Source organism: Stegodyphus dumicola, chromosome 2, assembly GCF_044657685.1.
Source record: "Stegodyphus dumicola isolate Sdum_Otavi_A_Nest chromosome 2, ASM4465768v1".
In the NCBI taxonomy this organism is placed as follows: Eukaryota; Metazoa; Arthropoda; class Arachnida; order Araneae; family Eresidae; genus Stegodyphus; species Stegodyphus dumicola.
Genome location: NC_140769.1, coordinates 63,131,002 through 63,148,187, shown reverse-complemented (window position 1 = coordinate 63,148,187; position 17,186 = coordinate 63,131,002). Strand labels below are relative to the sequence as shown.

The following is a 17,186-nucleotide window of genomic DNA, read 5'->3' as shown; positions in this document are numbered from 1 at the left end:
TTCCCTTCGGATAAACAATGTCTGTCTCATTCGAAATATTTACCCCTTCCTTCAAGTATCGTCTCCTTCAATGAGGAATTACAGGAAGCTTTCTTAATTTTTAAAGATAACTAGAACAAACATTTGAGACAAAGAGAATATTTACGACATCGTTTGTCTACAATTAATCTAAACTACTTGAATCTAAACTTGTTGCTTTGAATAAGTGACAGGTTGAATACGTTAGACGTCTGCTGAGCAAGAAAACAATTGTTTTATGTAGTTTAAATCTTTCTAATATCTGCCTGATGTTTGTTCTTCTTTCGCGTAATATTTCCTTGAAGACACAAATTATATTTTCTGATATCAATGCCTTCAAAGGTCGAACCTGACAGGAATGTTTCACCACTGATTCCAGGTTCACACAAAATTGTTTTACTAGTATTTTCACTGCAAAATAGGAAACAGATCACTAGATAATAGGCAAAAAATTAAAAATAGTCTAATAATACTTTACCTATCAACTGATGTTTGTTAAGCAAACATTAGTTGATAGGTAAAGTATTGACAGTACTGATTGTTAGTCTTGGAAAGTGAACATGCTGTTGGCCAATGAGCTCCCCTGATTTAAATTCATTGAACAGTGTGTGAAATACCTTAGGAAGACGTCTGTCGACACGATCTTACCCTTCGAAGAACGCCCACAGCTGAAACAAATGTTCCTTGAAGAATAGGAACTCTTATCCCAAGAACATCTAGATAATTTGGTGTTGAATATCAGCACACAGTGAAACGCAACCATTGTTTTAATTAGGAAGGTCATATCTCTTACTAAGGCTGTATGATTTGTTGTTCTCCCTCTTGGTTAGACAATTTCTTTACTAACGTCCTTCTGTCAATAAAGCCTTTTCCTGTTCTTTCCGAATTGTATGCGTCCTATTAGTTTTATTTATTTTCTTTTTGGTGCTACGATACTCTCCTAATCCTTTATATACTATAATGTGCCTCCTGTAGTATGAATTTCATATTTCCCAGTTGACTTTTGCGGAATTATGGTCAAAATCTGAAAAGTTGCTTAAATTTTGCACATTAGTGTTGGCATGTGCACATTGTATATACATATTTACCGAACGCTGTCTATTTAAACGTCCTCAGGTACTTATCTCTATGAAGAATTTTCTTTATGGTCGCATTGCAGTTCAGGCCATAGTGGGACTCCCTCAATAACTGGCAAGAGCAGAGAAAACTGCCACCTGCTGCAGGCCAGTATACCGACCAAGTAACAAAGTATCTACCTAAACGTAATATACTTTAAGTCCATATATGTATTCTGTCATAGCAGAGTAAACCTCATACGGTTTCATTTTAATCCGTACTCTTCAGCCACACAGGTCACACTACGCCCTCCTCCAGCTTTCCGATCATTCTTCCACGTGTGGAGTCATCCAGGTGATTTCTTGTAGCCATATTTCACGAAAGAACTCACTTGCACTTGCAACGAATGTCTTTAATTGCGACCCCGTCTTTCTTTTATTGTAGTCTTGAGTTGAGCGCCCCGACCGCACGAGTTTTGCGTTACGCTCACGTCGCCTGTGACGTTTTGTTCCTGACATTTGCGTACGCATGACTTTACTGAATTGCGTGTTCATTGTACTGATCACAAGAACCTCTTTTCTGCAATTTCATGGCTTTTTGATTAAAATTTACATTGTTGCTTAAGTTTCATTAAAATAAATTAATATTTAAATTCAAGCTTAGATTTTGGGGAAAAGCTAATTAAAAAATAGCTAGTTGGTTTTAATTTTAAAATGGAAAACTTTAGTGCGTCAGTCCTACCTAAAACTAAGTAAAGCCACATCTGTTATTTTACAAGTATAAATTACCGCATGTTTACATTTGCACGCATTTTAAAGGGCAGAATCTAAGATAAAAACCTTAAAATCACAATGTTAGTCCTAATGTTGGGAACTCAAATTTCTCCATATGTTGCATTCAGTCATTCTTTTATCAACATTAACACTACGATATAGCTTTCCTTTAGGATTGTCATATGAATCAGAAAACTGATTTTAGCTGTTGTTCTTGACGATGATAATGAGATATTAGAAATTGAATGATGATTTATTGACATACATAATCTGCGATATTTTAGTTTATGAAAAATTCGAAGACACGGGACTTTCTTTGGTGGTGCACCTGATAACAAAGTTATTTTAAACAGGTGGTTGTTTCTGATGGTTTCTCCGTGCATATACATTCTAGTTTTAAGTAAAAAAAACTCACCTGAAAGGTCTTGTCGACGTGGTCGCGTAAGGCTTTCTCCTCTAAGTGGGAGTGCGACCTGCGTCCCATGAGTGCGTAGACAGCGCACACGATGTCCATGAGCTCTTTCTTGGTGATTCTTCCGTCACCATTGATATCGTACAATTTAAAAGCCCACTCAAGTTTTTCTTGAATCGTTCCCCTACACATCAGCGACAGGCACTGGATGAAGTCCTAGAAAATCAAAAGGCAACCTCTTTATTTATTTCAGGTTTATCTGCTAGATATCTAAGATATAAACATACATCGGTCATAAAAATTAATTTTAAAAATGAAGCATGCTTGCGGAATAATACGTTGTATATAATAATATAAGGAACAACCATTTACATATCACTTTCTTCAAATATGTTGATTCAATCTTTGTGAATCACAGAAAACTGCTTTTAAACACAAATAATTTCCTAGGCTTTCATTTCCCAAATTTCTTGGGTAAAACAGGTGAATTGCCTAAAACGTTAAAATACGCCTTTCTTGTCGTAACATAATAATCGATTCAAATTCTCTGAAGTGCTTAAAATATTCCAATTTTTTTAATTATTCGCACCGGAAATGAAAATATCACTCAACGTGACCGGTTAGAAAGTACAATAATTTTCGGTAACTACGTTAACTACACTGGTGTGCAAAACTTAAGCAACAATGTAAATTTTAATCAAAAAGCCATGAAATTGCAGAAAAGAGGTTCTTGTGATCAGTACAATGAACACGCAATTCAGTAAGGTCATGCGTACGCAAATGTCAGGAACAAAACGTCACAGGCGACGTGAGCGTAACGCAAAACTCGTGCAGTCGGGGCGCTCAACTCAAGACTACAATAAAAGAAAGACGGGGTCGCAATTAAAGACATTCGTTGCAAGTGCAAGTGAGTTCTTTCGTGAAATATGGCTACAAGAAATCACCTGGATGACTCCACACGTGGAAGAATGATCGGAAAGCTGGAGGAGGGCGTAGTGTGACCTGTGTGGCTGAAGAGTACGGAATCAACAAAAGTGTCGTTTCGCGCGCTTGGGAAGCCTTCCAAACCATAGCTACAGCAATTAAAAAGGTTGGTGTTGGCTGTTCCAAAAAACAAAACTTCAGTGGAGGGCCGATATATTGTCCTGCAGGCGAAAAGAGACCAAAACCAGTCAGCAAGCGCCACAGCTTAGCAACTGTGTACAGCAACGGGGCGACTTGTGTCGCGGTTTACTGTCCGGATACCTTCACAAAGGTGGCCTATTCGCCCGCCGTCCTGAGCGCTGCATTCCTTTGAAAGTTAGCCATCAGCGTCACTGTTTAGAGAGGTGCAAGGAGCAACTTAAATAATAATAAATAAAATAATAAAATAAGAATAAAAACTAGACATCTCATCGATGGAGTCTTGTCCTCCTTACGGATGAGAGTCGTTTTAGTCCCACAAGCGATTCTCAACGCCAGTTGATTTGGAGAGAGGTCGGGACACGATTTCATCTCAGTAACATCACGGAAAGAGACCGTTATAGCGGTCCTGGAGTTCTCGTCTGGAGAGGCATCATGCTGCACTAGAGGACAGAGCTCACAGCTGTTTTCGAAAGAGGTTCTGTAACCGGAGATCGCTGTTGCCAGCAGGTGATCCTTCCCCATGTGCATCTGTTCCGAGGGGCCACTGGAGCAGACTTTGTTTTTATGAATGACAATGCGCGACCACACCTAACTCCTGCTGTTCGGAAACTACTGAAAAGTGAAGCTATCACTCGAATGGCTTGGCCAGCGTACTCCTCTGATTTAAATCCCATAGAAAATGTGTGGAATGCTTTGGGAAGACGCCTTGCGGCACGATTACATCTTCCGGGAAACAACCAACAACTGAAATAGATGCTGATTGAGGAATGGGAACTCTTACCTCATGATCTGTTGGACAATCTGGTGCTGAGTATGGAGAGACTGTGCGAAAGGGAAGGTATATCCCATACCAATTAACATGTGCTTGTTGGTGTTTCTCTTGTACAGACAGTCATGTCTAACGATACCATGAGTTCAATGAAGCCTTTTTTTGTCTGATTCCATACTGTATGCATTGTATTCATTCCGCTTTCATCATCGCTTAAACACAGAATGTTGTCTCTCATTTCTGAATTTCATGTCTCTCAGATAATTTCTCGTGGAGTTATGGCAAAAGGAACAGCTGTTACTTAAGTTTTGCACACCAGCGTAGTTAATTGTGAAAATAATTTATTTGAGCTAAATTGTAAGGAAAATTTCGCAGTCGATAAACTGAGATTGGATTTGATTTGCATGAGATTTAATTTATTAACTACATTCAGAGAACAGTATATCATTTGAAAGGAAACTCAGCTAACACATGAAACGTTTGATTGAGTTCTAATTCAATTAGAGAATTTCAATGGGGAGAATAATAATAATACCTGTCTATAGGTGTCAACAAATGCTATACAGTGTTTATATATATTAATAAAAAGACACGTAGCTCTTTGGTGTATACGGGACAATTTTACACCTCATATTATTATGCATGCTCAGAGCTTATTTACGGCCATAATAATGCAACGTACTAGTACGTAGAGAATTTAACAGATGTCATGCAGCTATAAAAGTTAATTTATGGATTTGAACCTCTAATTTGTGTATAAGTTATACTACTCAATATGGTGCATTATTAATCTATGTGTATGGTACTACCAAATCGGAATAAATAAATTTTATTAGGCTGTCTGCATGAATGTTTTCCCAAAATATGTCACCTAACATGCACTTTTTTGTCTTCGTCAAAGGGCTAAGTTTTCCTATCAGAAAAACTTATTTTAGCTCATCATTAAGATTACAAGCATTTGTTTTACTGTTCTCCATAAAAATGCTAAATGATTGTAAATGTCCTAATAATATAGCAAAATAATTTTAGTAAATGCTTATGATCCAAGACACTACATTCTAGAGTTTAAATTGTTGGAATTAAGTATAAGACAGTTGAATCTTCAAATTCTCGAATACCGCAGATTTTGAAAAGATCCGAGTTTTGAAATTTCGCAACTTAGCACTTTTTTTCTATAGTAATCTCTCAAATTTTACATAAAAACTTATTAAAACTTTTGCCTTGAAAATCTGAAAATATTAACTTTAACTGATGTCAAACGTAACTGTAATCAGCATCCCAATCAATTCTCATCATTCGAAATTCAAACAATTCGAAAGATTCGAGGAATATTTTAATATTCGAACTTGAAATGATTCATGTTTCGTACCATCGCTAGCTGAAATGTAAAAACCTGCAGTTGAAATTATACAGCTTTTTTCTTTTGTTTTTATTATGAATAGGAAAATATCCTTAGTAGAACGATATAAAAAACGACGTAATACGTAAACTGTAATTTACTGTATATCTACGATTGCTATACCAAGAAGATAAATTGAGAAAATAATTTCATGTTCTGATGAAGAAACAGGGTAGGAAATCGGTTATGTTGGGGCGGGGGGGGGTCCCGAGTCAAGAAATCGTAGCAGCATGAGTAGGAATACCCGCTGATGCACCGAACTACGTTGCTCAAACAACAGCTCACCGTTGTGCTATATGTCTGGCCGCTAACCGCCAGCACTCTGACATTATGAACATTCTACGCAACTACACAAGCACAGGTGCAGGACGATTGCATTAAGGGGACAGTACACCTTTAACTGAGAGAAAAATACGAAATATTTAACATATGCTACACAATTTTTAAAAAAACTAACTGTTGTGCCTAGTTTCATAATTTTTTCAGGGCTATTAGATGAGACATTCATATGCCTGGGAAAAAATATCTAGTGGATTTGAAATAAAGTTTAATAATTAAAAAAATGTTTTTCTAAGACTCCAACAATTGAAGTCTTGAATTAGACTGCTTCCTTGCGCGCAGGATAACTCGCATAAATTCACCATAATCTGCAGAAACGTAATGCCAAATTAAAGCTACTGATCTAATTATTCATTTGAAGTAAAATCTTTTAATTAGTTTAACTTCTAAATACGAAATTGAGCTTTAATTTTTAAAAAATAATTTTTTCTTAATTTTTACGTACAATTTTACTGAATTTTTTTTAAATTTAACGTATTTTTATAATTAGAGTCTATTTTAATTACTGTCTTGATATTTATTTGTGCTATAAATTTCAATGCTGTATCTTAATCGGTTTCATAGATATTCTGCGCGCAAATCTGAAAAAACAGCGTTTTGAGAAAAAGCTCTTTAAAGTTAATTTTTACTTTTGGAACACAAATTTCAATCATATAGCTATAAAATCACTTTTGGCATGATAACTTAATACTTAAAATAGTATCTTTTGATAGTCATGTAGGTGAAAATAAAATAATTAATAAAATAGCATAAAATACACAACCAAACAGCAAAAATCATTAAACATAGTCTTAAATACAGTGGAACCTCGAGATACGAGCACCTTTATATACGAGAAAAAAGAGATACGAGGCAGGTATAAGGGAAAATTTTGTCACTAAATACGAGCATTGACTCGAGTAACGAGAAGTGAGCAAGGCTGTTGGCATGCGTGGCGCTATTTCCCGATCCGGCTCGACTCGGGGAATCCCCTCGTCAAATCACTCAGTGTTCTTTGATCTACGTGTTAGTGTGTTTGTAAGTTGTTTTTTACATTTAATGTGAAGATTATTTTCATGATGGCTCACAAAAAGACCGTTGCCTAGCAAGCCATGGCCGTTGAAATTAAGAAAGAAATCATAGATAAACAGAAGCATGGTGACGAAATTCGCGAAAACTTACCGACGATCTGCACTATTCCAAAAGCGAAGGAAGAATTTAAGAAACTTGATGTGGCCAAAGAAGTTATCGTTACTTCCAAGCACCGTCCAAAACTCCTAGAAGATGTTGAGGAGCTATAATATTGTTGGCGTGCATTAACGAGAAGCAGTTAAAAGGCGATTCGGTGTCGGAAGCTATCATAAAGATAAAATACGATTATATTACTATTTCCCAGTGTTACTTATAAGAAAAAATGATTTTTATGTTGATATTTTTGGGGTTGCGGAAGAGATTACTGGATTTCCATTATTTTCAGTGGGAAATTTTGTTTCTAGATACGAGAAATTCGCTATAATAGCTCAATGCTAGAAAGAGTTAAAGTTGTATCTCAATGTTCCGCTGTACTGGCAAATCATCACAAAAATTAAGAAAATGTGTAAAATATGCTTTTTCTTTGTTTGTTTTCTGTGTTTTCTGAAGCCACGTCCCAGCATTATTTGCTCATGCGCCATGATTTCAGTTTTAATTATAATCTCTTTCAGCATTTTTACACGGATTATAAAAATCCATCCATGCAGTACTCCTTTTATAAAATTCAGTACTGCTCACCAACAATATTGATATTTTTTAGTATATACAATTCGTTTCGATGTATCGTGATTATTGTTAACATATGATTATTGACGGACCGCACTTGTAAGCACATGGTTCTTGAATAATGGAAAATATAATTCTTCACTCTTCATTGTCTTTCCCTGTTAAAAGAGATGTTTCAAGTAACTTGCTTTACTAACTACAATTCCTAAATTTTAGTTCCATTCACATATTTTAGTTAAATATTTCTGAAAATTTTCTTGAAAATTCGAAAGAGAAAACAACAAATAGAAGTGCCAGAAATAGTTTTAAAAATATTTTTATACAATGCGTATTAAGTAAGTAAGCGTGTGTACACATATGTACATCATCAAATTTAGATTTAAACATACGGATCTACATATTGACTTGACGTGTGTTTGTTTCGTTTTTACTTGTATAATTTATTAACACAAATGCGCAAAATGTTTACTATTAAATTTAAGCAAATTGTTTCTTTTATAATGCAAATACCTTATACTTTTTATATAATATTACATATAATATAAACCTTTCATAAGAGGAATCCTCTCTTTCAATATAAACAAAGTGGGCTTATGAAGTCAGTTTAAATTTTGCATTTCTTCTCGTGTATAACACAAGAGAATTGAATCCTGTAAAAATTAATTATCTGAATTTTTTAAAAAAATTAATTTAATTTCAAAGCTTTTTCTTGAAAGCGGCATTCCTCTGATGTACAGTGAAGGAAATAATTATTTATTTCTAAGATAAGAACAAAAAACGTTGTGAAAAACCTTCCTCGGGGAAAATTTCAAGTCTTACAATTTACTTCATTGCATGGCTTTACGTAGTACGTAATTGAAATATTAATTATTAAAGTGTGTAATGTATTTCCAAGCTCTCAGTTCGAAACTGTAAATAATAACAGGTCTTAAAAAATTAAATCTGTGAAAAGCTACTTCGCTTTTTGCTAATTAAAATTCTTGACGTTAGTGTAGCCTGTTTTTAGACTACTTATTTAAAATTAATATGTATTTATGAATAACTTCTTCTTAATCAGCAAAACTTTCTGTTATGCAGCGATACATTGGGACATTTGCATCTTTATTTTGTCAAGTAACTTTAATTAAATGAACGAATATTGTGTCTTCCTACGTTTTATTTTATTATTTTGTGAACTGAAAGCACATTTAATGTTTGTAGAGTTTAATATTCATGCTAACTCATTTTCACTTATTAGCTCTTTTCTTTCTAGTGTGAATATTTGATTAATTTAACGTAATTTTAAAGTTTTTTTCATTAAAATGCATTTTATATTAAATTATATTGAACTTCATCTTATTAAGCATTACATTGCTCAATAAATTATGAAAAACATTTGTATATTATTTTTCCTTTAAATTCTAACTTAATTTTAAACTAAAATATCACTAGAAGTTTAGAAAAATATATAAATATGTTCCAAATAAATCTAACTAAGATATTCTTTATACGTATATTTTAAGAAAGGATGCTAAATATTTAATGAACTCAGACATAGTGTAATGATATAATGTAAAAAACCATATTTTGATACTGCCAAACGTATTTGTTTTATGCAAACATATTCATCATTTGATTTTAATTCTTAATATGTTTAACACTAACATTTCCTTAATGTGAAATTATATTTCAGGTTTTCACTACTTGTTATTAATATTTCTGCATAAACGTTCAGATAAGTACTTTAACTCCTATTACCTCCTTAAAAAGGAAACGATATTTTATTTCAACCTTTATCTAACTGACTTTAAGGATTCAACTAAGTTACTTGCACTTGAACTAAAAGAATACCTGAAATTTAACAAATATTCATAATAAAAATCTGATGTGTACACCACATGACTTCCTTGTACGGAATATTAAATTATACGCATTTTTTCTTGCATTTCATTTAAACTTATTGGATTGAATTAAATCTACTTCGCCGACAGCGCATAAACCACAATAGAATAAATGCATTCTTTAAAATTCAGTTTAGTATTTGTTTACCATAGCGACACTCTGGCGCTAGATTCATTTAACAGTGTTATATTTCGTTCATATTATAACTCATAATGCACAAAATTTATATCATTTAAATAATAGAATTATCTAATCGTTGCGACATGTTCTATTCAAATACTATAATAAAGCTAGAATGATGTATAAAAGCAAACAAAACAAAAAAGAAACAGTTTTTCACAGACGATTGAGTATTTCTCATTCCATTAATTCAGTTCTCACTTCGCGAGAAAGCAAAAATACGTAAAACTCAAAATATCTATATTAAAAATTACGAAGTAAATCTTAAACATTTATTTCGTCGAAAAAATTCCAGAAAGGATTAAGCATGATTTAATTGGCAATAATAAATGAAGGCGTTATCTTTGTTGCTGCGAAGCTAAGTTTCTCTAGATTGGCAACAAAACCACTAGTCTGCTGTTTCAAATGTAAACAATCAATGGCCTAAAGACATAAAAACCTTAACCGGAAGATAAAAAAACATAATTCAATCATTTGTAAAGCTAAAAATGTACAATTTACAAACATATAAGAGTAAAGAAACTGAGATCACTGAGCCGGGTAACAGAGTGGATATATATATATATATATATATATATATACGTTTGGTGCGGCCGATTGCAACCAAAATAGAGGTGCACATCTACATATTATAGCAGTCCAATATACAAAAATTTCAACGTTCTGAGGCTACTCGTTTTTGAGGTATGCGAGATACGTATGTACGTACATACGTTCGTACAGACGCCACGAAAAATTCTCTTCAGAATTAATTTGAAAGCAGTTTTATAATTTTTTTGGAGGAAATGAGTCTTTTATTCTGTCCTTACGTACAGAGATCACGCAAAAACATCGTTAAATTGCATTCGATAGCGGTCAAAATGGATATTTTCGTTGAAATATGCTGCCTGAAACTTTTCGCGATTACAATACTTCCTTTTTACTTCGTACAAGGAAGTAATAATCATAATTGAAAAAACAAATCTGACAGATTTTCGACTTTAACGTTCGCCCGAAAGGGCTTTTAAAGTTTACTATGGTTTACCAGCAAGAGATTATCAGTGAAGATGGTCCAAGTGGAATAGAGAAGCATTTTATGGTAAATTAGATGAATACGACGAATATTTAGACTAACATGGGAACTATCTTGTACATAGTTGAAAATTGAAAAAAATATATAACACAATTCCCTGAAAATATTTAATGCTTTTAATTAGCTATATCACGAATTAGATTTACCTTTGAATCAGATTTAAAAGTAAAAGAAATATTATACTTATCAAAAGAAAATGAAATAATATACTTAACAAGAGCATCTGTTGCTTTCATATAACTTAGTTTACTCTTCCGTAACAGGCAGATTAAATTTGGAAGGTAAATATCTTGCGTTTTTACGGATGGCAGCAGAATGGAATGAAACATGAAAGAATGCAACATGTCGTTTCGAGATTAATAGCCTTTTGTGCTAAAAATGAAAATAAATATAAAAACAAATTTAGAAGTTTTCTTTGTTTTTGCTGCTTCGCAGTAATTACGTTAATAAAAATTTCTACTGTTTCCAATTACGTTAAATTTAGCGACCACTGTTATTATATTTTAATACCAGACTGCTGTAGTAAGAGTTTGAAATTGTGATTCAGAGGTATTATAATGCGTTAAATTATAATACATCTGCCAGTTGAATGCTTTTGATTTTAGAAAAAAAGTAATAAATTTGGAACAAAAACAACAAAGCCATGAAAGAAGTCAAAGATAAAACTAGTACAACTCCAAATTTTCCAATAAAAATGTAAAAACGCCGAACAACTCATTGTATTGAAACCAGAAGAAATCCCGATAACTGTAAAAATACATAAAAATACTAGGTGTGACACACACACACACATACACACGAAAAAAAAAGCCACTGGCCCAATAAATTATTGTACTTACAAAATAATCAGTTCTCCGTGACATTATCACCTTCAAAGTAGTTCCCTTCAGCATTCACACACTTCTGCATTCGGTGCTGCCATTGCTGGTAACAGTCCTGAAACGAGGTTTTTGGAAGGCCCTTAAGGAATTCTCCGTTTCTGCCTGAACCTCTTCAGCTGAGGTAAAGTGGGTTCCGTTTAAGTAAGATTTAACGTTAGGAAACGACAAAAAATCGCATGGAGCCAAATCGGGTAAATAAGGAGGATGCCCCATCACAGTAAAGTTTTGCTGGTCAGAAACTGCTTGACACATAGGGCCGTGTGAGCGGAAGCATTGTCCTGGTGCAACAGCCATCCATCACTCCACAACTGTGGCCTTTAATTTTCCTAATTTTTCACGAATTCATTTTAGTACTTCAATGTAGTAATAGGGATTAACGTTCTGACCACTGTGATCCCATTTAATCATGATGAACGCGTTGGGCGATCTCTTGTCCCTTCCCCATGAAAACCGCATATGCCATTCAAACACACGTCCGTGAAATGAAATAAAGTTTCATCTCCAGCAGCCTCGGTTAACATTTGAAATGTTTTCTCCATGGATGATTCCCTAAGTTTCACAAGAAACTTCATGTTGATTCGCTCTTCGGTTTTTACATTAGACATTTTTACGGCAGAATGCAGTTGCAGGTCTTCACTCAATGACGCAGTACTTCCCACTGGCTTGGTCGGTTAAGTCAAAACTGGCCGCATGGATAGAGGAGGTGTGTGGCATGACGTCACCAAAACAGTTATTGCCAATTCCAATCCGTTTTCATGCTACACACTTAGTCTCCTTTTTTGTGTCACACCTCGTACAGGGTTAGAATAAATGATTTCGTTTTGAAAAGGCTATATTTTGAAAAGTGTTTTACCTATAGAAATGAAAGATTTGTGAACAGAACCACAAAATCACCAAATTTATACAACATCTACAAATATTCAGTATATGCCCCATTGGTAGCACGTCACACGTCGAGGCGATAATCGAGCTCATTCTATATATTTTGTAGAACTGTTTGTTTGATGTCCATCCTGTGAATTGACCAGATGTTCGGAATACCGCAAAAACTGTGTAGAAGATTTTGCGTCAACAGTTCCATTTCAAACCGTACCACATGTAGCTCCTGCAACAATTAAAGCGGGAGGATTACTCCGGTCGACTAAATTTTTGCGTCAACAGTGGAGGACGAAGATTTCGCCACCAAGATGATATTCAGCGATGAAGCAGCATTCAACTTTTCCGAGAAACTTGGTGAAATAGTGAAAAAACCTCGGTGAGCTTGTTGTTCTTTTCATATATTGTTCATGTGTGTACCCGTAATACGTTTGAAAATATAGCCCTTTCAAAATGAATGTATCATTTATGTTAACTCTGTGCATAAAGGAAGAAGAATGCAACTAAAATCTGACTTAACGGTTATCAGAAGGACGGCGATCAGATCCCAAATGAGCCGGCTTCATAGGAAATCAACTGTGTTTTCGCTCACCCAATCTTAGCGAAAATAATTTGGGATATTTTTTATTGCAAAGAAACTCAGTAATTCTGTCTTTCTAAAGTGCGATCAAACCTGAGATATATCCTAAAATTTAATGTAACTGAAGCAATTCATGAAACAATCCTATAACTTAGGATTAATACGTAATTTAGACAGCAATAAACCAAACGTTAGCCTATTTCTGTGTTATTAGATAAATATTTCCTTTATAAAAAAAGTCGCACGTGCCAAGTTTTTAATATATTCCTATCTTTTCATACAGTAATGCATTGAAAATTTTGCAATTATTTTGAATTACCCAGTACATTAATAAAATCTAGTTACGAATATTATATATTCTATTGGATCATTATCATAAATGTATTTTCGTAGAATTCTGTACGTCTTTTCGCATACCCTCTACTCCCCCCCCCCAAATCGCGCTCTTTGCAATATACTTATTAATATATTTCCTCATTATTGCTAACTGAAGTTATTTTTAGACTTTCAAAAGAAAGGCGCGTACTGCTTACATCATTCAGTTACAAAAGAGCTTCATATTCAAGGCAAAAGAAAGCGTACCTCCCACTTACGACTTGTTTACCTTGAGTTTTAATTTCACGAAAGATAATTTAAAATTGAAATTTACACATCTGTCTCTCTTTTTAACATCTCAAAGAGATGTTATTGATTCAGCTAGAGATAAATTCAGTTTCGTTACAAATAAAAGATCAGAAACACGCGGAAGCAATTTTGTCAAAACATGAGAAGTGAAAACTTTCATTAATCTTAGATATTAAATAAAATGAAATAAAAGAAGTTTCTATAAAATAAGCTTTTATTTGAATCTCATTAAATAATTAATTATCTAAAAGGAGAAAAATAACATATAGTTTAATAGGAACAAGAGATAAAATAATTCTCTTTAAAAATTCACCTAAAATTTGGTATCATAAATAATAAAAGAGTGGGGGATCCTTCATAAATATATAATGAACATGGCTTATACTATTGACAAGGCAAATGGATTAATATATTTCGTTATTCAGACACCCACGCTTTTATTATTCCTAATACAAAACCGCACAAAATAATTTGATCTTGAATTGAGAATTATTAAATTATTTGATACATTATTTTTATAAACTAAGCTATATGATACATTATTTCTTTCATTTTAGTTTATAATGTCTCGTTTACTTTGGTATCAGAAACTAGCTGGACATTAGAGGACTGTGTAGGGAATTATCCCTAAGCCTTAAGTAAGAAAACGTCCAGAGATGGGTAAAAATAACTCTTTATTAAAAGTGTCTCAGTTTTTATCTGGTCACGGTAAATTTGCAAGTTATCTGTTTCGTTTTAATCTACGATCAAATAATTTATGTGAATGTTCAAAAACAGTTCCTGAGGATGTGGAACATTTGATTTTCTCGTGCCCTACATTTGATGGCCCTAGCTTATGCTTACAGAACGATTTGAAAATGTTCGGAATGACTTGGCCAGTGAACTTATCTGTTTTCGTGAAGTCCAGTCTGCTGTTCTCTGCTTTTGTTCGCTTTATTTATGCATGTAATTTTTAATGTTTATTTATACATGTAACCTTTAATGTTCTAGTTAACTTACTTCTGTAAGCCCCGTGTTGTACATATGTGGTGCACGGGGTGTCTGTATGTTCTCAAAGGAGGAAGGGGAAAAAAAAAATAAATTTACAGATGGTACCGAGTCGTCCTACAAAAGTCAACACTTTTGGCTTAACTCAAAAAGGTAACGAATAACTTAAAATCAAATGGAGTTAAGTCTAGCCTAACGGCTTCACAGGCTACTTGATGCGCAAGGTGGCTCTGAAGCGTAAGAGTCGGCGTAAACAAGCTTAATGGAAAGAACCCACAGAAATATACACCACAGAAATATAATCGCTAGTAAATTAAAGATGCAGCGTGGTCATCAGGCAGACAGAACACGCTCTAACTTCACCTTCCAAAATCATCCCTTAAATACTAACTTCTTTCTACCTCATTTGAATACACGCTGCTAGATTATTTACATTCTGGCAAGACAGTGGGAGTTGAAAGCAAGGGCGATAGGAAAGGTTGATTCCAAATAAAATTAATTGTTAAGCAAATTAAATAAATCCCCTCCAAGTTCATCAGTTATTTTATGCGTTTTAAAAAAAGGCTTACAGAAAGTTATTTAAATTTCACTTTTTTAGTCTTAATGACATGCTATCAATCAAAATATCTAATTGAAAATTCATTTTTGAATAATGAATAATTCCTGTTTTAATTCCAGCAATTATACTGTAACAAATGGTCGAAAACTTCAGTAATTTTGCCAGAAATCAGAAATTAAGTTAAAAGTATTATTTAAATATCTCTGAAACGATATTTTGCTCTGTTCATGGTGCAAACATCGAAAAATTCTAAGAGAGTTTTCCTTTGTTCATTAAACAAACATATATGCAAAAATCCCCACATATAATTAAAACATTCTACATTTAATTAACAAAAATCGAAATAAAAGTTTTAAACAATTGCTTCACCACACTGTTATCTTCAAAGACAGTGGGTTGAATTATGAACTCGATAGATTATCAGTAAATTATATAAATATCGTTGGCAAAATATTGACCACAGTGACAAACACCATAAAAGAGTTAGATAAAAGAATTAGAAATTCAACTTATAAATATCGTTCCTGTTTTAAGAGAAGGTTATGTGTTTGTTTTATAAAATTCGAAAATGTCGAATCTTCATAAGAGATACAATTTTGGATGTTAGAATTTTAAACTCCATTAAAACATAATATTAAATACTAGAACAAAATTAAGAAAATCAACATTTAAAATAGAAAGCATACAAATTTATGAAATGGAAAAAAATTAAAAATAACGTAGCAGATTTCATTGCAATTTTAAGCGCTGACCAATCCTTGAACTCCCTTTTATTTTTAGATAAAAAAATGTAATTTGTTTTAAAATCTATCTAAGTAAGTGACTTAATGAAAAAATAACCATGAAACTATGTTTCTATGCAAGGGTAAAAAAGGAACTGGTACTTCGTTTTTTGCTTTATAGCGTAAGATTTTAAGGTGGCCCATTTAATCTAAATTCATTTAATGTAAATATTGTTATTACTCTTGCTTTAAAATAGGGTTGTTTTATAACTGTGAAAATTTCAAAACTTTCTAACCGATACATTTTTAGATTTTAAAATTTTAATATAATAAACATGAATTAGTTGAAAAAGTCTTGACATTTTCGAAAATTTACAACAAAATTAGAAATTATTTCATACAAATTTTATACAAACATAATTTGAAAATGTTTCTGTGCTATATCTGATGGTTTAAATAATAAAATTTTGAGAATTTTAATTCATTCGTTTACGAAAATATGTGAAAAAATTTTAATATTAAATTTTAAAATTCTATATCGATTTTTGAAAAATTCGCTACACTACAGTGTACTGTAATCCTCGCACAATAAGTTGCAAAAACGTGAATTCGATAGCTTATGGTGAAATAATTTAAAAACAGAGGACACATTTTCGACCAAAGTGACAAACACACCGTGAGTGAGCTGATTAAATGTTTATGAAAGAGCTTTGCTCATCAGCATACTAAAATCGATTTTTTAACTTGTTATTTTACAAAAGGAGATACTTTCTGTCATAAATGTGATTATTAATTCACATTTCTAGCAACTATAGTATGTCAGTAAGTGTCCCACAATTTTTGACAACTCCGTGCCATCCAACCTGTAGCATCAATTTAGAATTGGCCTTTATAATTTTCGGTATGACGGTTCAGCCAGCTATGAAGTGAAAACCACAATTAAAACGTCCGTACAAACGAGTGTGAATGAATCCGATGAGCTAATCTAAAATCCTGATCTTAACCCAATCGATTATCTCAGCGGCGAGTCACAGCGCTGGTTGAAAGTTTTACCAGACCGCTTTAAAACTACCATAAAACTGGTCACCATCTGTCAGAAGAAATGGAAGAAAATATCTTCAAACATGTACCGAAACATGGCGTAAAGACTTTGTATGTGCTGTAATAATAGCGAAGGACAAACAATGCTTATTTTA

General features: G+C 33.3%; 1 protein-coding gene across 1 annotated transcript in view; it reads right to left on the bottom strand.

Moving 5' to 3' along the window:
- The window catches only part of LOC146998458 (Kv channel-interacting protein 4-like), a 589,769-nt gene that overhangs the window by 191,989 nt on the left and 380,594 nt on the right, over nucleotides 1-17,186 (bottom strand). Inside the window, exon 4 of the mRNA XM_085810305.1 lies at nucleotides 2,263-2,475. Coding sequence (XP_085666431.1) covers nucleotides 2,263-2,475 — 213 coding nt within the window. The remainder of the gene's footprint in view (nucleotides 1-2,262; nucleotides 2,476-17,186) is intronic.